At 34.6% G+C, this 23,445-nt stretch overlaps 1 protein-coding gene across 1 annotated transcript in view; it reads left to right on the top strand.

The window, feature by feature from the left end:
* The window catches only part of LOC143242626 (whirlin-like), a 128,433-nt gene that overhangs the window by 61,661 nt on the left and 43,327 nt on the right, over positions 1 to 23,445 (top strand). Inside the window, exons 6-11 of the mRNA XM_076486105.1 lie at positions 5,421 to 5,472; positions 7,236 to 7,415; positions 11,211 to 11,306; positions 11,708 to 11,776; positions 12,954 to 13,147; positions 17,748 to 18,027. Coding sequence (XP_076342220.1) covers positions 5,421 to 5,472; positions 7,236 to 7,415; positions 11,211 to 11,306; positions 11,708 to 11,776; positions 12,954 to 13,147; positions 17,748 to 18,027 — 871 coding nt within the window. The remainder of the gene's footprint in view (positions 1 to 5,420; positions 5,473 to 7,235; positions 7,416 to 11,210; positions 11,307 to 11,707; positions 11,777 to 12,953; positions 13,148 to 17,747; positions 18,028 to 23,445) is intronic.

Genomic DNA, 23,445 nt, shown 5'->3' with positions numbered 1-23,445 from the left:
ATATAATAGCATCTAAAGATGTCACACAATGACTGCGTAACACTGAAGTAACGTGTTACACAGAAGAATATCATACAACATTTAAGGGTGTATGTTACGTATAGTAATGTGAGGCTTACATAATAGTGCATAACGCTCATGTATATGACTTACATGGTAAAATATAATTGAAATAATACCGCAAAGCTTAGGAGTGCATAACTGATGTGTTAAAATACAGCTGAAAAAATAGCGTATAAAACTGGAGTTTACAACTTCTGTGGCAAAATCTAACAGAAATAATACCACATATAACTGGCATAACAAAATATACGTGATATAATATCGCATAATCTAGAATATGCAGGATGATTATAAAGCAATCCCCTTATTTAAAATTCTCATATCATGAAAATAATATTTACCTTAGAAGAACACGAGTTCATCAGATGTTTTATTCAGGACTAGGTATGGTGCACCATACTGTATTTAGTGTACAGTATATCTAAATCGACTTTCTTTAAACTAAGTTAGCTTTTATTTTCCTCCCTCCATTTCTCTCAACAAAACAAAATGGTGATTTGAATAAAACGCGTGTCACTTTATAGGATCGTGCAACTGTTGTTCTATTGAACTATCAAAATAACGGCAGTTTTATTTAAATCAAAAAACAATTCTGAAGAGAAAATGGACTCTCATTTCCTTACAAGCAACCTAAGAATGCTGACAAACAGTTATATGGTTCAAGACAGCTGGTCCTCTAACATATACTCCTAGCTATGAAGGGTTATCTATATTTGTGGAAATAGTACACCGTAGTTTGTTCAGAATATACACGACCACACTGGAAATATTCTTTTGTGTGTATGTGAGGTGGGGGGTAGCAAATGGAAGAGCAGAAAATAACAAAAATACTGTAGAAGTCTGCAAGCTATTAACCAGGCGGGTACTTCTTAAAGAACGTGTTTAAGTTGCATTGCATGGTGAACATTTGTTAAGCAGATGGTTGACGAAACGTGATTAAAACATCTTCTAAACAGACAATACCCATTTTTATCTTATTGGATAAGTCAGTTAAAAAGTTGTTGTCATCTACGTTATCGAAAAACCACGTGCAAATCGCCTGAAGTCGTAATATTTATCTTACTGTGTGGTACACCTTTTACGAAAACTTTTAGCATCCATCCTCATTTCTTCGAAGTTGCTGAATAAATTAATTGTGCCTAAACAGTTTTGGTAAATGCAGTTCCAACTAGACCAATCAAGTTTGTCTGTTTTAGAAAAAAAGTTACTCTGAGTTGTCTGTTGTATCCACTGCAGGAAAATGATCCCTGGACTTAAGCATTGTAACTCTGTAAACGTGAAAATTCGTCATATCTACCCACCTTTTCAGGTATCGATCTTGTAATCATTTTGTGCTATTACAGTTTTCATGCTATAGCTTTTAATACAGTTAGTATAACTTCATGAAATTTTTAAGATCATCAGTAAACATTATAAAGGTTTCGTAGGCAAAATATCAGTTATTTAAATTGAGTTTTACGATTTTTAAGTAATGATTTTTCTCATACATTTTTTCGACTGTTGACTATCCAACATACAAAGTAATTTTGATTTTTAAACTGAAAATACTTTTGTGTTTCAAAAGATGTTTAAATTTTTATAACCGCCACATAACAACCAAACGGTCTAAGAAAACTTAATATCTTATGTTTTATTTTTTACTATTGTATCTCTGTAATAGTTTGGTCGATTTGACCGACTTGGTAACCACTACATAAAGTTAGAAAAAATAAATAAATTGTGCTTTTTTCGTTCTAGAATGATTACAAATTATAAGACAAAACAAATTTTAGCCTAAATAATTTAAAGGTGAATTTTACAGAAAAAAGAAAACTTTGCAGTCAAAAGAACTACTCATACTTATTAATTTTGCAGGTTCACATTTTTATAAGAGATATGTGCTAATAAATGAAACATAGAACTTTGTGCAGAAAGAGCCCTCTCCGAGCGGCAATCCGAACATTTTAGTTTTTACGTTTGCCACTAGGAAAAGTACTGTGGCGTAATAGTTCCCAAACAAACCGCCAACGCCAGCGCGTTGAATGTAAATGAACATGGCCAGTGCATACGGAGAAACAGAGGCGGAATCTGTTTTGACTTTGTGTTCTGAACAGTGTCGAGTAGCGCCATATCAATTCCAACCTACTCTGAACGAACCTACAACAGTTACTTTTGACACAGGTCTGACAAGTTCTAGTGATGAGGACAGTTCCACGAGCGAGAGTAGCGGAACTGTGAGTGATACTGAAGAAATAAGATTATATATTAAAACAACATGCTTTATGAGGTTTATGAGATTTACATTTAACATGACAATGTCAAAGTACTGTGTTAAGATTAATTTTATTATAATGAGTTATGAAAATATGTTATGGAGTTTATATTTGATTGTTTTCAAGTCTACATTTTTTTTAAATACATAACATGTACTTGATTACTTCAAGATGTTCAAGCCAAGCCATAGTCTTATTTCAATTTATCTTGAAATGTTAAATTTCAAAAATGGAATTCTTCAAACTTTTCCATATTTATAAATGATACAAAAACATCTACAGAATGATCCACCAGCTTTTAAACTTGGAATATACTCTATTTTAGATAGATTTGTCCACTGTCTAGACTAGGAAATCAAGGTTTCACTGGCTTTCAGGTGGCACAAATGCAAAACACACTCATGAATGTGAAGCGTGTTTGGCAACTATTACGTCATAGTTGTAAAACGTCACGGAAACAGCCGAACGACCGAGAGGAACTTGAGTTCGAGGGCCCGCATATTTTGTTTCATTTTTACTCAAAAATTAAAGTGTTTAAAAATATGGCAACCACACAAGAATTATACCTGTACTGGTTACTAAGTTTGTTGAAAATTCACCTTTAAATGTTAAAACATTATATATCTATACAGATATTTACTATTTTTATTTTATTAGCTTTATAGCTGTGTATAGTTAACATTACACAATTTGCAATGATGTGGCGCATGTTACCGTATCCGAAAGTATAATAATTTTAAATTAATAATTGAAGTAATTTATAATATCAACATTTTAATTATATCCCACAATTTTTATCTGATTTATTGACATACATACAAAAAAATGATAGTTCAATAAAATGTTGAATGAGTCAACAAATGTGATGACATGGCCTTTGACACCTGACCATAGAACGATGAAGACTGTTTGCTCTTAGCAGCTTCTTCAATTGAATCTAGAGTTACAATCGTCAACATCATCATTGTGGTGGTTCTTTCAGAATGAAATCTTCCGAGGCAAAATCTTGGAAGATTACCGGAGGTGCTCAGAAGCTTTCTAGCTCATCATTGCTCTGGTCTTGATGTATGTTAAGAATTGAACTTGATGTTGGAGGTATTGGCATATGCAAAGTGATGATGAAAAAGACAAACTTCTTGTAACTCAAGCTTTTGATCCTCGATGCTCAATTTAGTTCTCAAAGCAAGTGTTTTTAAGATTTAATAATTTTAAATGTGTAGTTTTCTGAAGAACACCCTACACTATCCTTTATGATTAACTATCACAAATCACACTATAATTCAAATTTAAAAATACAAGTTAGCCTCCCTTTCAATGCTTTTTCTTCGTTGCTTATGTGCAAGTACAAGCTGATAATTCTTATCTCACTAGAACATAAATAGAGAACGCGAAATGTAATGTATTTGTTTCTATTAATATTATTTTTGCATGTGATTTCCACACAACAACTATACATCTAGTGCCACGATTCTAGCATTCAACACATCACAACGACAGTATATAACATATTTCTTTTTTTCTATATATATATATCTATGTAAAGATGGAAATTATAGAGACCACACCTCTGCTATCACCTTTACAATGTGTCACTGATATTAAAAAATTATTGGTTAGGTGGTTACAAGGCGCCCGACTCGTAATTGAGAGTCGCTAGTTCGAATTCCTATCACACCAAAGATGCTTACCCTTTCAGCTGTAGGGGGCGTTATAATGTGATGGTCAATCTCACTATTCGTTGGTAAAAAGAGTAGCCCGAGATGGCGGTGGATGGTGATGACTAGCTGCTTCCTTCTAGTCTTATACTGCTAAATTAGGGACAGCTAGTGCAGATATCCCTCGTGTAGCTTTGCGCGAAATTCAAAAGCAAACTAAAAATGATAACGACCATAAAATGTATCGTATGTGTAATTTTGGTTTGGATAATTCCAAATGTATGCACAAGGAATTTATACAGACACTCAGGTTATCATTGATTATATAGGTGAATGTTCAGGACAATAAAAAACACAGGTAACTCAGACATTTTGCTTTCTATGAAGCTGCCATAAATTCGGGGACATGATGCCAGTTTTAGATTTTTTGTTTTACAGTATTTGAACACAGAAAATAAATAAAAGTATTTGAGTAAAACATTAGTACTAAGTATGAGACACAAAAAGTAACATTTATGTAAACTCTTGATATCGAAACTCGAGCGATGAAGAAGAAGACATGAAACAGGAAAGTTGATATTATTTCTCTTCTGTTTGTTTGTTTATTTCGAAGTTAAGTATAAAGCTACACCATGGACTACCTGTATTTTGTCTCCCACAGGTATCAGAATCCTGTTTCTAGCGTTGTAAGTCCACAAACATACTGCTGTGCCATTGGGGGGGATTTCTCTTCTGATGTCGAAGCTATTGTCTTTTCACATTCTGCTACTAAATATTTCAATGTATATTCTTATTAAATACAGTAGCACATTCAACAATTCAAAATTTTGTCTTTCTAAACATTTAAACGCATTTTCTCGCTAAATACTTATCATTATTTTATTACTAAATGCATGGCCAGGTAGGTTAAGGCGTTCGACTCATAATCCGAGGGTTGTGGGTTCGAATCCCACTCGCACCAAACATGCTCGCCCTTTCAGTAATGGAAGCGTTATAATGTGAGGGTCAATCCCACTATTCGTTGGGAAAAGAGTAGTCCAAGAGTTGGCGGTGGGTAGTAATGACTAGCTCCCTTCCATCTAGTCTTACAGTGCTAAATTAGGGACGCCTAGCGCAGATAGCACTTGAGTAGCTTTGCGCGAAATTCAAAACTCAAACAAACTAAACGCATCAAGACGTTGTAACTATACTATAAGCACACACTTTTACAGAGCTGTGATAAAAAGCGGTTTCCTTCAGTATTTACAAGTTAGTACATTTTGTATCTTTCATAAGTTAATGTATGGTAAAAGAAAGTCTATATAGCGATACTTATAAACCACTGGTATCAGTAGTACATAGTTTTGCCATTTGTGATAATTCTATTTTATTAACAGCTTTCAACGATACTAAAGATTCTGGTAAGCAAATTCAAGTCTCAAAAGTTTTTATTTTCGATATATAAAATTAGGTTATCCAGAAGGGGGAGCTCCAGGAAAAGGGAAAAACCCAGAGGTGTTGAGGTAAGAAAATGAATCATCTTCTCTCATGGACATTTATCAAATCAGACATTGAACATAACACATTTCATTTATGTATGATACATTCTCGTTAAAGTTTTGGACTGTTTTTTTTTCTAGAGCCCCTCATTTCTTTCAGATTTGCATGGATTTCTGAATCCATTATATAAAAAAAAGAGCATCACTTAAGACGCTATAGTCTAATTATAAACAAAATATAATCAATTTGACAGGATTGTTTCATTGGAATCTATAAACAATATTCCAGGTCAAAAGACGAAGAATGTGTATTTTGTGTCTTTGTTTATTTGGTTGTTCGTTTTGGAACTAAGCACAAAACTGCATAATATGTACTAGTATCAAAACATCAAAACACTGTTTCTAGTGGTGAGACTCTGCAGACGTTTTCCTGTACACAATAGGCTATATGATGTATATCCTTCTCGGATAACGCAACCTTATTATTGGCGTTATAAGCCCTCACAATTACCGCTGAGCCACCAACTGGGGTACCCATATCCTGGACGAAAGTTATGTAAATTCATGATTAATAAAAAGTTATCTTAGGACATGGAAAGTTGTTTCCTTTTATATATAATTAAAAAGAAACACCCAAAATCCAAGCCTTTATGCCAAATTTGGTGAAGATCCAACAACAGAGAAGAAGTAGTGATAAAAATCCCGTAAAAAACACTCATAAAATCCGCAAAATGCAAAATATTTGTGTATTTCTCCATGGACATAATGAACCTTCATACCAATTTGGGTGAAGATCCATCCACACCCTGCGAAGTATTTAAATGGACATACAGTATTTATATTTATGTAGATAGCGCCAGTGCATTAGGTCAGCGTGTGTCATATTCATGACATCTTTATCTGCACCCTCAGAACGGAGAAAAATAAAGTTCTCCATGACACAAAAAAGAGGCGAAACGAGATAATCATGACAGCTATTACAAATCTACATGCACACAGGATAAAACTTTGGCGAGGTTGAGGGTTATACATCACGTAACAAGAAAGTTTTTCCAGTATCACATAAGCAAGTTTTCCATTATAATATGATATTAATTATGTCAGTGATAACTTGTTGAGATATCACAAATATCCACATAGAACTTTTCGTATTTTACCCGAAATTACATCCACGTGCAGGGTTCAATCATTTCGTTTACATTTTATACTTGAAAATTCTAAGTAAATATTTAACCATTTTCTAATACTACATTTACAAAGTATATAAACAAAAAACGAAAATTTTCGTCACTTGCTAATTTTCTGTATGGTAAAAGTTAATTTCAGAGTTAGAATTCTAATTATTTTTACGTATTAACTCCAAATCTAGTCAAGTTCTCATACAAAATGTTTTTTTTGTGTTGCTTTTTTTTCTGAATATTTAATATAGTCAATAAACAAATAAGTATAATTTGTTAAGAAACCTTGGCTTGGATAAGCGTATTATGTGAAAAACTAAATCTTTTTCAAATTGGAACAAAATGTGTGGCACATAAAGATTTGAGATAATAAAATTCAAAATAAAAACAGTAGTGGTTCTTTTTTTTTATCAAAGCTAGAAAATAAACTAACGTATCGCACATACGAAAAACATGTCAACTACACTGCAAAACTGTATGTCAAAGACCCAGAATAAACCTTAAAACACACACAAAGAGGGCTGTTATTCTTTGGCGGCTGTTGAGAAATTCTACTTTTTTATATATTGTTTGAGCACCTGATAATTTGTGTTAATATTTGTTGTTCAGGCAAGAATTACGTCACCCATAGAAGAAGCCGAGAAAATCTTGGACCTCAAAGCCCAACAGATATTGACGGAAAATGAGAGAATTTCGTTGGCTTACTACTGCAACGAATACGAAACTAGAGCTATGACAGTAGACGCCTTTGTTGCAGTTCTAATGGAACTTCTGGAAAACCCAGAAAAGGTAGACTGTCTTTTGTACGTGTGTGTATGTGTCTCGTGGCTAACTATTTATTGACAGAAAATGAAAGAATATCGAAGGCTTACTACTGCAACGAATACGAAACTAGAGCTATGACAAAAAATGTGTTTGTGGTAGTTTTAAACTCCACGAAAGGCAGACTGTTTCCTTTGTGTTTATGTGTGCATTTATTTATTTAGTTTGTTTGTCATTTGATTTATTAAAAACCAGAAGACACCGGTGTTTACCAAAACAAGAGATATACGAATACTGAGGTGACTACATACAAAAAAATCACCGTTAGAACGATTGCTTGTTTTATGGCCGAAAAACTTGGCACTAGAAAAAATATTTTCTTCGTTTTTCCTTCTTCATTTCAAATAAATTAGTTTGATAACCTAATTACTAATTATGTTAACCATTGTTAAGATCTATATTAATACATATATGGCTGAAAAACTTGGCATGAAAAAATATCTTAGTTTTTCTTTTCATTTATTTCGAATCGATTGGATTGATAATCTAATCGCCAATAATATTTGCCAGTGTAAAAACGTATATTAATGTACATGTTGTTCAATGTGCAATACTTCCTCAGAGCCCATTTGCCAACATTGTCGATATAGGGGTCTTAACAGCAGTAAAATGTAACAAAAGTAATCAAAAGTAATATTAGTTGTGGATACTGTTTGAATAGTAAATATAAAACTGAAAATACGAAAGCGTACGATAAAACGAATAAAACGTTTAGTGTTAAAAACGATTCGTTTGGCCTAAGATGCCATCTGCAGCCCTGACGAGAGGAGGGTCAGGGGATGCTACAGTTTCGGGGTACGAGGAAATATGAGATAAAAAATAATGCATTATCATTTTCATAATATACTTAAGAAAAAATCGCAGTACTGCGGGAAATCGCTTTGCCTAAAAAAAATCCCTTTTTATAAAAGAAAACGTAAATTCTCAACATATTTGTCTTTCCCCCACCAGAAGAATTCTTCATATACCCATGAATGTTCCATGAATTTATGAAGACTTCGAAAAACGGCCCCGGGACATGATTGTCTACGGGGCCCGACCTGCCTCTCGACGCCCCTGGCCTATAAAATTATCAGAACATTAGCAGGAAAAAATGAAGTAAAAAAACCAGCAAAAACATATCACTGAATAAAAATAATATACGGAGTAAAATAAAGATAAAAGTTAAACTATATAGGGAGAATAGAGTGTAATTTAAACTATATGAGGGGTAGAGTGTAATTTAAAATATATAAGGGGTAAAGTGTAATTTAAACTATATGAGGGGTAGAGTGTAATTTAAACTAATGAGGGGTAGAGTATAATTTAAACTATATGAGAGGTAGAGTGTAATTTAAAGTATATGAGGGGTAGAGTGTAATTTAAAGTATATGAGGGGTAAAGTGTAATTAAAATTATATGAGGGGTAGAGTGTAATTTAAACTAATGAGGGGTAGAGTGTAATTTAAACTATATGAGGTGTAGAGTGTAATTTAAAGTATATGAGGGGTAGAGTGTAATTAGACAAAATGATATCAACAAAAGATTAAAACAAAATTTTAAATGCCCAAAAAGGAAAAAATTTAAAGTTGAAAACCGAAGGGAATAAGCTAAACGATTTTTTACGACAAAGTAACAAAAGAATATAGCAAGCTAAAGATGACTATTGACTTTGGGGGTAACACTTTTGAGAGGCACGCATGGTCAGGTGGTTAAGGCGCTCGACTCGTAATCCGAGGGTCGTGGGTTCGAATTCCAGTCGCATCAAACATGCTCGCCATTTCAGCCGTGGGAACGTTATAGTGTTACAGTCAATCCCACTATTCGTTGGTAAAAGAGTAACCCAACAGTTGGTGGTGGGTGGTGATGACTAGCTATCTTCTCTTGAGTCTGACACATCTAAATTAGGGACGGCTAGTGCAGATAGCCCTCGTGTAGCTTTGTGCAAAATTCAAAAACAAACAAACAAACACTTGTGAGTGTCTTGTTGTTAACAATGGGATTCCATCGTATTCGAGTACATTCAAATCAGTAATGGTTTTTCTTCAATCAAATCATGAGCATTAAACGTTTTTCAACATTTTAATTATACTATTAATTAAATTTATTTTCGATATTTGTAGATTTTAAGGAGTATACTTTTTCAATGCGTTGATGTATAAAGTTTTATTTACATAATTTATTAATGCGTAAATACGGACTGTTGTGGTTAAGCTTATTCATTAAGATATTGTGTGTTTTTGGGGCTATCGTCTGTATCCACCGAGGGAATTGAACCCCTGATGTTAGTAGTGTTAATCCGACGTCTTACCGCTGTCCAAGTGGGAGACTCGGGTTAAGGAATAACAACCTATGAAAACTAACTTTACAAAGAGCAAGGATAAACCTAATATTTGTCATCAAAATCTGAACAAAAAATACACAGACTTACATAAATTTTAAAGCCTGTGTATAAACAACTTACGATATAGAGATTAAGTTTCTAATATTCTCCCAGTTAAATTTATTGTTCACTATCGTTTGGCTTTAAACACAAAGTTACACAATGGACTGTGTGTGCGTTGCCCAACAGGGGTACCGAAACCTAGTTTTTAGGGGTGTGAGTCCGCAGACATACCACTGTGCCACTACAGGGCTTCTTGTTCACATGACACCTTGTTGCCATACAAACTTATGACGTTCGGTTTAGTTTTTCGAATTTCGCGCAAACCTACACAAGGGCTACCTGCGTTAGCCATCCCTAACCATCTAGTGTACGACTAGAGAGAAGGCAGCTAGTCATCACCACCCAACGCCAACTTTTGGGCTACTCTTTTACCAACGAATAGTGAGATTGACCGTCAAATTATAACGCCACCACAGCTGAAAGGGCGAACATGTTTAGTGTGATGAGAATTTGAACCCTCAACCCTCGGATTACGAGTCGAGTTCCTTAACCACCTGCCCATGCCGGGCCTCACTAAGTTTACTAAACAAACTTAATTTACCAGTTTCCTTTAACTAAAAACTATTTTATGATAAACTTTGCAGCTAAATGATGAATTTATTCTGTAATATCCATTTAGGTTTTTTTAGATTTTTTTCACTTAAATATAAATACCGTCATTAGAACTTATTTTTAAGGCAGTGTTGTTTTACTGCTTAGCTACATCAATTAAAATACGTCATCTGACTTTAATAATTCATTCAAACAATAAGCTAAACACGACAAAGTGTCTATTGCTTGGGAACTAGAAGAATTAAATTACTGAATACAAATTTTCACCAGGTGTCGCTAGTATAAAATCTGATACATTTCAGTTTCGAAACATTTCATAAAATAGACAAATTTTTGTTAACACAAAAAATTACTATTAAGTTACACTAAACGTTACCACACGCAAAAATTATGTTAAGCACTATTCGTAACTGCGTGCATGTACAATAATGCACAATTTTCACATATGTAGAAACGGATGAACCGAATATCCAATTTCAAACAATAAGGAGCATCCTGTTTTAGGAACAAAGAACAAAATATTATTTATTCATAATTTATGTAAAGTAATACAAAACTTAGTTTTAAATATTTTATATTAAACTACGAACTTTTATAATCTGATTTTTGTTCTTTTGAAATTTTCTTTGTAAGACAGCCATAATGCAACTTTGCTACCTGAGGACATTGTGCGTGTTCAATGGCTGATACTATGATAGCTGTCTTTGATTGAAATTGGATATTTGGTTTAAATTTCGTACGTTTTCAATGGCTGATACAATGATAGTTGTCTCTTCTTTATTTAGTACCCCTTGATGACGCATATCAGAGGATTCGTCAGGAGAGAAGATGTGGATAAGTTTGATGAATTGATCTACAAACGTGAAATACAAGCTGTAGAAGTATGTTTCTTGAATACTTGGTTTATTATGTTATTACGTAACTAGGTGATTAAAACTGCTGTAAAATCATTGCAGTTTTTTTCGTCATCAAGACAATTAAGCTTTAAAATCATTGCATTAGTTTGTTTCATCACCAGTACACACGTTTTACCGTTTGTGTTCCTGAAATTGTTGTGAAAGCATTGCAGTTTGTTTCATCACCAGTACACACAAGTTTTACCTTTTATGTTCCTGAAATTGTTGTAAAATCATTGCAGTTTGTTTCATCACCAGTACACACAAGTTTTACCGTTTGTGTTCCTGAAATTGTTGTAAAATCATTTCAATTTGTTTCATCACTAAGATATTTAACTTTCGGTATTTCTGAGTACATTTTTACTTGGTGTTTCTTTACATGTTAGAGCAAGGAAGTAGTGAAACAAGCTATAGACCAGCCAGGAGACTGCCAAACATTATCGACATCTTCGACGGTAAGTGATTCCCCCTCCCCTCCCCCCAATAGCGTCAGAAAGAAATCATTAAAGTATAAACAATACAGATTTTTCTTACTTCTTTGAACGGATCCAAAACAACCATTAATTAGTAAAGAAATAAACAATAAAGTCTACAGTAGTTTACTATAATGTGTAAATCCACAATAAAGGGACAATATCAAATTTATACGGATGCAATTTTCGGCACGCCCTCTTCTGATTAACGTTGGACATCAAAACTGGTATCTATATAAATTTGGATTTGAACTTTACCGTAATCTTTAATTAGATTTAATGTTAAGGGAATTTTTACTTTAGGAGAGCAACATTAAGTTTACGCAAACAACGAATGAAACAATATTCTCTTATAATTACAAGAGTAAAAACTCATGATAAGGAAACCAATATAATTAGAAATATTTTATTTTTATACATTAAATATAAAATAGTTTTGTTTCAGTTGAATATTGTTTCCACAGAAGAAGAACATTCTTGTCTTTTGTTTTTAACAACAGATCACAATAAAAGAACAACATGGGGTGTATCTCAGCAGTTTGTAACAAACCACACTAAACGGGAACAAAACCGTTAGAGGTTGTTCGTGATGACAAGAAACCCACTTGAAATAAAAATGTATCTCAAGACGACTGGTATGGGTATTAAAATTTCAAAAGGACGTGGGTCCTTTTCAGCCTTACGTTTGTCTTCTTTCATGAGAATGAAGATAACATATCAATGTGTCGCAACTATTTTCTCACACATCAAGACTTCTTACAATTTTAGGCTCGGCATACCCAGGTGGTAAGGGGCGCTTGACTCGCAATCTGAGAGTCTCGGGTTCGAATTCCCGTCACACCAAACACGCTCGCCGTTTCATCCATGTGGGGCATTATACTGTGACGGTCAAACATGCTAGCCCTTTCAGCAACCATACTATTCTTTGGTAAAAGAGTAGCCCAAGAGTTGGCGGTGGGTGGTGATGACTAGCTGCCTAGTCTTAGCCTATCCCTCTAGCGCAGATAGCTTAAAATTCAAACAAACAAACAAACCAACAGTTTTTCCACGTACTGTAATTTTCTTTATTAAACAATAGGGCGTTAGATAAAATACTTTAAGTAACTTAATAATTTCGAAACGAGAGACATAACATTGAAATCCTTGTTTGATTATCCAGAATGAGGCCCGTTCGCCAATAGGAAGCTTTCGAAGAAAAAATGTTTCCCATCATCATCAACTCACCCTGACAGATCGTTTAAACCTCCATGCCGAGGCGCCATCTGGCGAAAACGGATGCACATCGAGTCAAGATAGCTCTCTGGACGTTGTTGATGGAAACAGGCCTATGTTTGGAACCTCCAAGGATGCAAGGTAAGAACACTTTTCTTTTGGAACAGAAATATCTTGTTTTTTTTAATTAATTATTCCGATAATGTGTGCAGTTTGACTGCTACCATGTATGTGTGAAAATATAATACCAGCACTTTAGGTCAAACTAACTTTGAAAATCTCTCTAGTGCACGCAATCTTTAACTTTTTTATTTTTTGGAGTTAGCTCGAGATAAGAGAATCAGACACAATATTTTAGCTTAGCTCATTCAGTTCATTCTAATTATGTATAACGATCATTTGAAAGCTTCAGATGACCAAATTATCTCCCAGTCCTCTTACGCATACCTTATATTATATTCCAGTCATTCTACGGTATGCAAAAAATTATCACATGGCTGTGTTTATTAATTACACTGAAACCTAACTTTAAAGAATATAAATCAAACACACAAAACGTAAAGCCAATAAAAATGCAAAACTACATTAAAAATTACAATAGCATGTAAAGTGTCTGAACAATCCATTATTTGTTTATTTTTTAAATCGTCTAATGTAGATTATCTCATTCTAGCTGATATCTGACAACGAGCGAGAGGAGATTGGGAGTCCAACATCGATCATGTTATATCCGAATTCAAATTATATCGAGACGCGTTTTAACGGGTTGTAGGAGATTCTACTTTATGGCCTGGCATGTCCACGTGGTTAAGGCACTCGATTTGTAATCCGCGGGTCGCTGGTTCGAATTCCCGTCACACCAAACACGTTCGCCCTTTCAGCCATGGGGCGTTATAATGTAATGATCAATCCCACTATTCGTTGGTAAAAGAGTTGCCCAAGAGTTGGCGGTGGTTGGTGGTGACTAGCTGCCTTCCCACTGTTAAATTAGAGACGGCTAGCACGAATAGCCCTCGTGTAGCTTTGCGTGAAATTCAAAACAAACAAACTTTACTTTAAAGAGAATGACGTCACCCATCTACAACGGTAATCGTTCAGAAAATACTTTACTTCGATTCATTCACAAGTACACAAACACCTAATAACAAAATATAACCACCAAATCCAACACTAGCGTGTGAAATTAGTTACAAAAGAGGGAAGACTTAATTGAAAAGCTCTTATCACGGAATATGTTATCCCTCAAGACAAACAGCTTCTTACTTCAACAACAAAATAGCCCAAAGTAAAGGAAGTCATGTTACCATTAACAGAAATCCTAACTAAAGTTTGAATCAATGTAAATTGAAAGTTCCACCGAGACACACGGATCGGCGGATGGCATTGACAACAGCCAGTCACCTTCAAAATATTAGGGTCATTGTCAATTCTACAAGAAAAGTGAAACTATAAAAATCTCATTTGAGACAAACATTTAAATTTCACAAAGTTTAAGTTAACCACTCTAACACAATTCTCAAACTAAAGTTAAATACTGCACGCTACTGTTGAATTAACACGTGAAAATAGTATCGAAGTTAAAGCTAAAATCAGCAGAAAGTTAATACTACAATAAAATCTAATCATAAGTTTAAGCTAAAAAAAACATATTATGATAATGTTTTACCTCGGCTAAAAATAAATCTCATATCTGCTTCAAATTGTATCTCACAGAGGGAAACGAGACTTGAAATACAAACACAAAATAGACAAACAAATAAAGCCAAGTTTGCACAATACAAATTTCTCACGTCAGAAGATTTTTGTCCTCTGGGAGTTGATCTCTAGGACACATCTGGCCTTGACCATTATCTCATTTGTGGACAGGAAAGATAATTTATTTCTGAACGTCACGTGTTGTTTCCTCTAGAAGAAAATAAGTTAATTTTCAGGAACACAAAATAATAAGAATAGTCCTTTCAGTAATCTTTCTATACTGACAAGACTGTTACATATTATCATGGCAATCAGCACAGACCCAGTGATATGTCTTATACTTTATTCTTTTCACCTCACTTGCCTTTCACAATAAGAGCTGATATTAGAATATTATCTCAATTTTTCTATCTTCAATTAAAATGGCCCGGCATGGTCAGGTGGATTAAGGCGGTCGACTCGTACTCCGAGAGTCGCGGGGTCGAATAACAGTCGCACCAAACATGCGCGGCCTTTCAGCCGTAGGGGCGTTATAATGTGACGGTCAATTCCACTATTCGTTGGTAAAAGAGTAGCCCAAGAGTTGGCGGTGGGTGGTAAAGACTAGCTGCTTTCCCTCTAGTTTTACACTTCTCAATTAGAGACGGCTAGCGCAGATGGCACTTGAGTAGCTTTGCGCGAAATTCAAAAAAATAACAAGCAATTAAAATTTAAAGCAAATATATATCTTATCTAAGTCATTCGTTTTTGTGTATTTGGTTAGGTTTAAACTAAATAACTTCTGTAAAAAAATACTGTTGGGGGAAAATTATTATATTTTAAAAACAAAGAGCTCCAGGAAATGAGAACTGTTGATTATTTACGCAAGGTATGATTTACATGGAAGAGTAATAATAAGTTTATTTTATTATGTTTAACTTTCAAACATAAAGACTGGAAACTAATTCTTCTTTCTCCAATGAATATCATGCTCGTCCTTTCAGCTCTGGGAATGTTATAATGTGACAGCCAATCCCACTATTCGTTGGTAAAAGAATAACGTCAGTTGGTGGTGAGTGGTGATGACTAGCTATCTTCCTTTTAATCTTACACTGCTAAATTAGGGAAGGCTAGCGCAGATAGCCGTCGTGTAGTTTTTGTGTGAAATTCAGAAACAAACAATAAATATCTTACTAATACAGCAATGTTTGTATGTTGAAATATCATCTAATATATATAAATTTGTAATAATGGTTATTTATTCATAAATAATAATTACGTTTTCATTTATAATTCGGTAAAAACAGGGTTTTATGTTCAAGAAAAGTATCTTTAATTCATTTTCATGTCAATTAAAAATATATCATTTTTACGCTCAGCCTAAATGTATATATTTAATTTTTTTAACACACGATACAGGATTTAAAAAAAAAGAGATATATTAAATTGTTGAAGTGCTACGGCAGTTGCAAACAAAAGTGCATGGGAATCTAAAGAGAAGGCCCGGCATGGCCAAGCGTGTTAAGGCGTGCGAATCGTAATCGGATGGTCGCGGGTTCGCATCCCCGTCGCGCCAAACATGCTCACCCTTTCAGCCGTGAGGGCGTTATAATGTAACGGTCAATCCCACTATTCGTTGGTAAAAGAGTAGCCCAAGAGTTGGCGGTGGATGGTGATGACTAGCTGCCTTCCCTCTAGTCTCACACTGCTAAATTAGAAACGGCTAGCGCAGATAGCCCTCGTGTGGGTAGCTTTGCGCAAAATTCAAAAACAAACAAACAAACAAACAATCCTCCAAGTATATTTTTCTTTCTTGGTGAAAAGACTCTAACCTGGATTTGTCTCAAAGATGAAATTTAGTTTAATCGTTCATTAGGCTTCTTCAATAATTTAATGAAAAATTCTAATATTTTTTTTGTTCATTGTTTTTAGCAAAGGCTTTTTTCGTGGTTTTGGATCACGGATATTAATCTCGTTAAGGTGTTTGCTCATGAATTTATTGAATATATTCCGACGATTCTTGGATCAAATGTTTTACGGTAATCAGAAGATTTTGCCGAGCTTGTCGAAAAATTCTACTACCACATTTTTAGAAATCTTATTTGGTCTCCCACACTTGGACATAGTTGGAGTAGTTCCAACTCTTCTGTGTTTGTCAGTAGTAGTCCACTCGGGGTCGGTCTATATGATCGAGCATGTAACCTCTTTATGCTCGTTTAAAGTCTTTGTAGATTTGATACTTCCAACTTTCAATATAGTGTGTGTATCTTTACAAAATTTGGCAGTATTTCACTTAATATTATAAGTCTTTAACATACATTTATTTCATGAGCAGTAAAAAATACCAGGGTGGACAGGTATATTTGTTCAACCAAATATTTCTCTTGTTTTTTTTTGTTCTTCCATTTTGGTTTAATTGTATTAATGTCATTTTGAAATCGTTACTGTACCCTAGTTCTAACGTTTTTTACTGCTTTCTTTTGGATTAGAAATTTCCAATTCATAACTAGGTATCTATAAATTTCACAATGATAACTGTCAATAATTAGCAACAACTAGTTTCATACCAAATAAGCTGATTACCCATATATTTTTGCCAGAATATTAAATTAGTTTTTGCATGTTATATTTCATTTTACGCACAACATGCAGTAGCTTGCTGTTTTATTATAAAACTAATCAACGTTAATGAATATTTTTCAATACAACAATGAGAAATGAAATAATCCAGTTTTTATAAGTTTCTCATTTTTAATTGCCCAGCTGCAATTTTTGTTGTTGTTTTCTTAGAAGCACTCCGACCTTTTGAGCTTACATCTGATAAAAGATTACAGTGAGAAGTGAGTTCTAAAACCATAGGTGAGAAGTTTAGTTTGAAACCTCTCTTCCCTTTCTCAAGTCAAACATCTTGGATTATTTACTTTATATTCAAATCAAAGACTTGGTTTTCGTGATATTTTCGTTCATTTTACCACCTCTCTCTTCCTCTTTTCAAGTCAAACACATTTCAGAATTTGTATTCGAATCAAAGACCCAGTTACTATACTTATTTTTCCATTTTTTCAAGGATTTCTCTTGGCTCGAGACTTCAGTTATCAAATAACCAATACAAGTCATACTCGTGTCAGCCTCCACGACATCTTCCCCATCGTTTCTTTGATACCCACAGTGGAATAAAAGAAACTATTAATGCGACTCTACTTCGTCGACTAACTTTGAGAAGACACAGTAGTGGAGGGGAAGGAGTCAACCCTGAGGAGCGTCGGAACTCTGGTCGGGTGACGGAAGACAGAAGATGGAGTCTTGGAAGCGAGTTATTAGATTCCCATGGATACGAAAGGCTGGAGGTAGGTGGACTAGTGGATACGTTGTATGGTAAATCAGGTGATGCATTTTTAAAAAGTTCAAAATAAATGTTAAACCTACAGTTTAGTACGTGAATCAGTGGATTTGTTTTGGGATTCCTCAAGGTGCAATCTATAATCAGTCCAATTCAATAAAAATATTGCGAATTCTTCTGGTGCTTAAATAAGTATGAGGCTGTTATAGTCTTTGGATGGCAAAAAATAAACACAGTATATCAGCCCAGAATGGATTACTACAGAGTAAGCAGCTGTTAGAGTACTTTCAATTAAATAATTTTGCGAACCTAGCTTCTGTAGAGGTAATTCGTTAGAAATATTGACATATGAAAAGTAGGGTTAGCAAAACGTAGCTTTCCGAGTTAATTTACGCAAAATTTTTGTTACAAGTGAAGCCTCAACTTCAGATCTTCCTGATGAATAAACGTAAATGTATACTCCTAAAATCTTTTATTTTAAATTTTATCAAAAATATCACTGAGTTTGTACGAAAATGAAATTTTGTATTGTTTAATCACCATAACAACAAAAAGCGAAAAGTTTATTCGCTCGAACATTTATGCAAAATTTACACAAGAGCTATCTGCCGCTAGCTAGACCTACTTTGATTTTAGAGTTGTAAATCCTAAACTTACCACCGAACGATCGGGAGACAAATAGAAAGAGTATTCCAAATAATATCGATTAAATTCTTTGAATAAGACTTTAATAAGGTCTTTTTCAAGACCCCAACCAATGTGACTGATGAGAAACGATATTTCTTCCAAATTAGGATAACTTTGAAGAAGTGAAAAACAAATTGATCCTTTCTCACATTTCTTCATCCAGAATGTTTTATAGGATGTAAATTGTCTAGCAGGTGAGAAAAACAGAGCAGTTTGGGAAGCACCGAAACGTTTATTCACAATGATGAAAAATAACGCTTCTGTTTTGACTTCATAGAGCATAACTAACCACCTCGAAAGGTTTGTTTGTTTGTTTGTTTTGAATTTCACGCAAACGGCTATCTGCGTTAACAGTCCCTAGTTTAGCAGTGTAAGACTAGAGGAAAGGCAACTAGTCATCACCAACCACTACCAACGAATAATGGAATTGATCACGACGGTATAACGCCCCTACGACTAAAAGGACAAGCATGTTTGATATGACGGGGATTCGAACCCACGACCCTCAGATTACGAGTCGAAAGAAGAATAAGTATCAGAAAGTTTTAATATCAATGTACTCTGAGCAATAGGATGAAAAATTTCCTATAACAAATACCAATAAACAAACGAATATTTAGTAATTACAAAGTTGAATTAAATTACTAAACATTTTATTATTCCGAACTAAATAATAGTTAGCTAACTTAAGGCTGAATTGTCGACAAATTTTCCTTTGAATCGCGTTTATAACGTAAACATATATCGGATATATCGTATCTAAACAGTTGAATCTGGTATTTCAAGCATCTATTAAAAATTATGTTATATTTAAAAGAGAAGCGGATTTCTTCGAGTCCCTAAGTGGGTAAGTTCTTTGTTTAGAGTTAAAACGTTAAAATCTGAGGCTCGTGAAGGTATACATCGAAACAACAAGTACGAAATATGTGTCCACAAAGAAAATACTAACATCGTACCTCCTACTTCCCTTCCTAGCTCTACTGGTTCTTGTTTTGTTCTCTGCAGAATGTCTTAGAAAAACAAGAGTGACCTATATTGGCCCCAGGTGTAAGATTTACCTGGTGCATTTCGAGCGCATTCACCCGACCGACAAGGTAATCTTAATTAAAAAAGTAGAGGGCACTATCTGTATGTACAGCCAATGAGTAAAGTAAGCCGTGATGTGATTACGAATGATTGATCGTTTTTTTATTATTTTATTTTAGTACATGACATCTAAGGCGAAATATGTATTCTACTTTATTGTTGAGTTACCTAACAATTATTACACTCAAATTTCGGAACTGTAATTTTCCACTGAGTTTGTCTAGGAAAGTTTTTGTTTGTTTCTTTTAGAGCAAAACTACATTAAGCTATATACTATATTCACCAGGCCCGCCATGGCTAAACGTGTTAAGGCGTGCGACTCGTAATCTGTGGGCCGCGGGTTCGCATCCCCGTCGCGCCAAACATGCTCGCCCTTTCAGCCGTGGGGACGTTATAATGTTACAATCAATCCCACTATTCGTTGGTAAAAGAGTAGCTCAAGAGTTGACGGTGGGTGGTGATGACTAGCTGCCTTCCCTCTAGTCTTACACTGCTAAATTAAGGACGGCTAGAACAGATAGCCCTAGAGTTGCTTTGTGCGAAATTCAAAAACAAAACAAAAAACAACTATATTCACCACATGAGATCTAACCAAAAATATTACCATTATAAGTTCGTACGTTTGCTGACGTCTTACTGGGGTACTTATGAAAGTGGTTTGTTTTCGTTTTGCGCAAAGCTGCACGAGGACTATCTGCGCTAGCCGTCTCTAATTTAGTAGTGTAAGACTGGAGGGAAGGCAGCTAGTCATCATTACTCACCGCCAACTCTTGGGCTACTCTTTACCAACGAATAGTGGGATTGACTGTAACTATTATAACGCCCTCACGCCTGAAAGGACGAGCATGTTTGGTGTGACGGAAATTCGAACCCGCGACCCTCGGATTACGAGTCGAGTCGCCCTCTAGTAGTCCAATGGTAGATCTTTAAGCTTACGATGCTAAAAATTGGGTTTCCATTTCCTTGGGGCCCGGCATGGCCAAGTGGTTAAAGCACATGACTCGCAATCCGAGGGTCACGGGTTCGAATCCCCGTCACACCAAATATGTGGGGACGTTTTAATATGACGGTTCGTTGGTAAAAGAGTAGCTCGAGAGTTGGCGGTGGGTGGTGATGACTAGCTGCCTTCCCTCTAGTCTTACACTGCTAAATTAGGGACGGCTAGCAAAGATAGCCCTCGACTAGCTTTGTGCGAAAGTCAAAAACAAACAAACAAACAATTTGCCAACCATACTGGACGTCTATCTGAAAAATAATGAATCGTACAATTCTAAAATTTACCAATTTTTATGTAAACCAAACCTTGCGGAAGAAGTTAAACCTACCTGTCTTCTCTCAGTATAAATTTATTTCCATGTTTTGATAAAAGTATTTAAACGTAAAAGGAAAGGTGATGAACGTCTTTCGTATTGTTAAGATAAATATCAAATTTATTTCCTTTGACAACAAAATCATACGTAAGAGGAAACTTTTGAAAAGTGGTACCTCACTCACAGACTTTGCCTTAATGGAAATGTGTCGTGTGGAAAGCTATAGCTATGTTTATTAGAGATTTAACTAAATGTATAGTATCTGCGATACGTTAAAATTCTGGATATTACTGAACAGTTATTCATGAATCTTTCATAAAAGGTCTGACGGGTCAGAATTGTTTATTCATTGTTTTCAAAACATTTACAGTTTATTTTGGATATATAAATATGCTGTAAAAATATCTAAATGTTTTTTGTCGGAAATCCGTAATTTAGAGTTGGTATTTTTTTATTAACTTTTCAAAATAAATGTCATTACAAAAATTTTAAGGTTACGTTTAGTTGTTATACAGTTTTCGGGATATTTTCATATTATTACAAAACTTTTAAAGTTGTTTACTTATGCTATTACAGAAGATTTAAGACTATTTTTATGCGATCACAGGAGTGTTAAGGTTGCTTTTCCACTTTATTACAAAGTGTAACGGCTACTTTTCTTCATGATGACGACCATACGTATATTATGATATAAAATATCTTATATTCTATGCAGTGGTAAGTCTGAACCAAAAGTTAAAATACGACGACTTACTGAACTTTTTATTCACAGAACGATATCTATTTTAATTTCTATATTTTTTTCGATATTTCGTGCCGCTTTTTGTATTGATAAAATGATTGTTTTGTAAAGACCCATCTGCTTTAGCCGTCTCTAATTTAGCAGTGTAAGACTAGACGGAAGGCAACTAGTCATCACCATCCATTGCCAGCTCGTGGGTTACTATTTTACCAAAAAATAGTGGGATTGACCTTCACATTATACCTCCCCCACGGCTGAAAGGGCGAACATGTTTGGTGCGACGGGGATTCGAACCCGCGGCCCTCAGATTACGAGTCGTGTGAATAACAATCTGGCTATGCTGAGCCATTTAGTAGTATAAAACTAGAGGGAAGGTAGCTTGTCATCACCACCCACCGCCAATTCTTGGACTACTCTTTTACCAACGAATAATGGGATTGACCACAGGAGTTTTAAGGTTGCTTTTCTACTTGATTACAAAGTTTTAATTCTACTTTTTCACTAATACATAATAAAGAAATGTTAACAACAATAAACAACAAAAAAAAAGTCACTTTGTTATGAAGGTCAGGTAGTATGATACGAACCTGAAGGTCATAATACTTAGAAATATAATTGTGTGTGTTATTTTGGAGTTCTGAACCGCATGTTTAAACATCCAGTTGATCTGTATTGAAGAATACATACAACGAACTCATTACATACAGTCATGTAACCTTTTAAAATTTCATTCTTTATTTTATCGAAAAGAAAGGCATCGTTGTTGCTTATAGCTTGTACTGTAAAAGTAGTAGGAAATTTATTTGTTATTTTCAGATTTGAATGTCATAATTTTATATTAGCTTTGTAGAAAAACAAAAGCCACAATATATCACAAGTTAAACCTAATGTAACAAAATGCCGGTCCAAGTTGTATCAATAATTTATCCACAGTATTTCCCGTGGTCATACAATTTGAATACAAACACAATAAAGAAGTGTCATAGCTAACAAATTCATTCCGGTATCTCAAGTATCTATGAAAGATTGTTGTATATTTTAAAAAACGTAAAGTGGTTTATATGTGTCTCTCGGTGGATCAGTTATAAGTTTACGTACCTATAACGTTAGAATCTGGAGTTCCATTCCCTATGATGAATATTGTGTGACGTTGCACTGAAACATTAGTGACACCTGGTTGACAAGTACGAGTATATATGACCACAAAGGAAAGGCTAACTTCATACCCCCTTTTCCCCCTCTCTCTACCACCCTAACTCTACTGGCTGTTTTGTTCACTGCAGAATATCTTAGAAAAACAAGAGTGACCTACATTGGCCTCAGGTGTAAGATTTACCTGGTGTGTTATGAGTGCGTTCACCCGACCAACAAGATAATGTTCATTTAAAAAAGTAGAGGGCTCTGTCTCTCTGTGTACAGCCAGTGAATAAAATAAGCTGTGATTTGATTATAAATGATTCATCGTTTATGAATAGGTATGTAGAATGGCGTGTAATGACTTTTTAAATGATTTTGGTTGTTTTTCTTCATGAGATCTAAGGAGAAGTAAATATTCTACTTTCTTTCTTGAGGCACATAACAACTGTTACAACTCAGATTT

This window comes from Tachypleus tridentatus, chromosome 2 (genome assembly GCF_004210375.1).
Source record: "Tachypleus tridentatus isolate NWPU-2018 chromosome 2, ASM421037v1, whole genome shotgun sequence".
Taxonomy (NCBI): domain Eukaryota; kingdom Metazoa; phylum Arthropoda; class Merostomata; order Xiphosura; family Limulidae; genus Tachypleus; species Tachypleus tridentatus.
The sequence above is the reverse complement of the archived record's forward strand: the minus strand, read 5'-3'. Positions and strand labels throughout refer to the sequence as shown.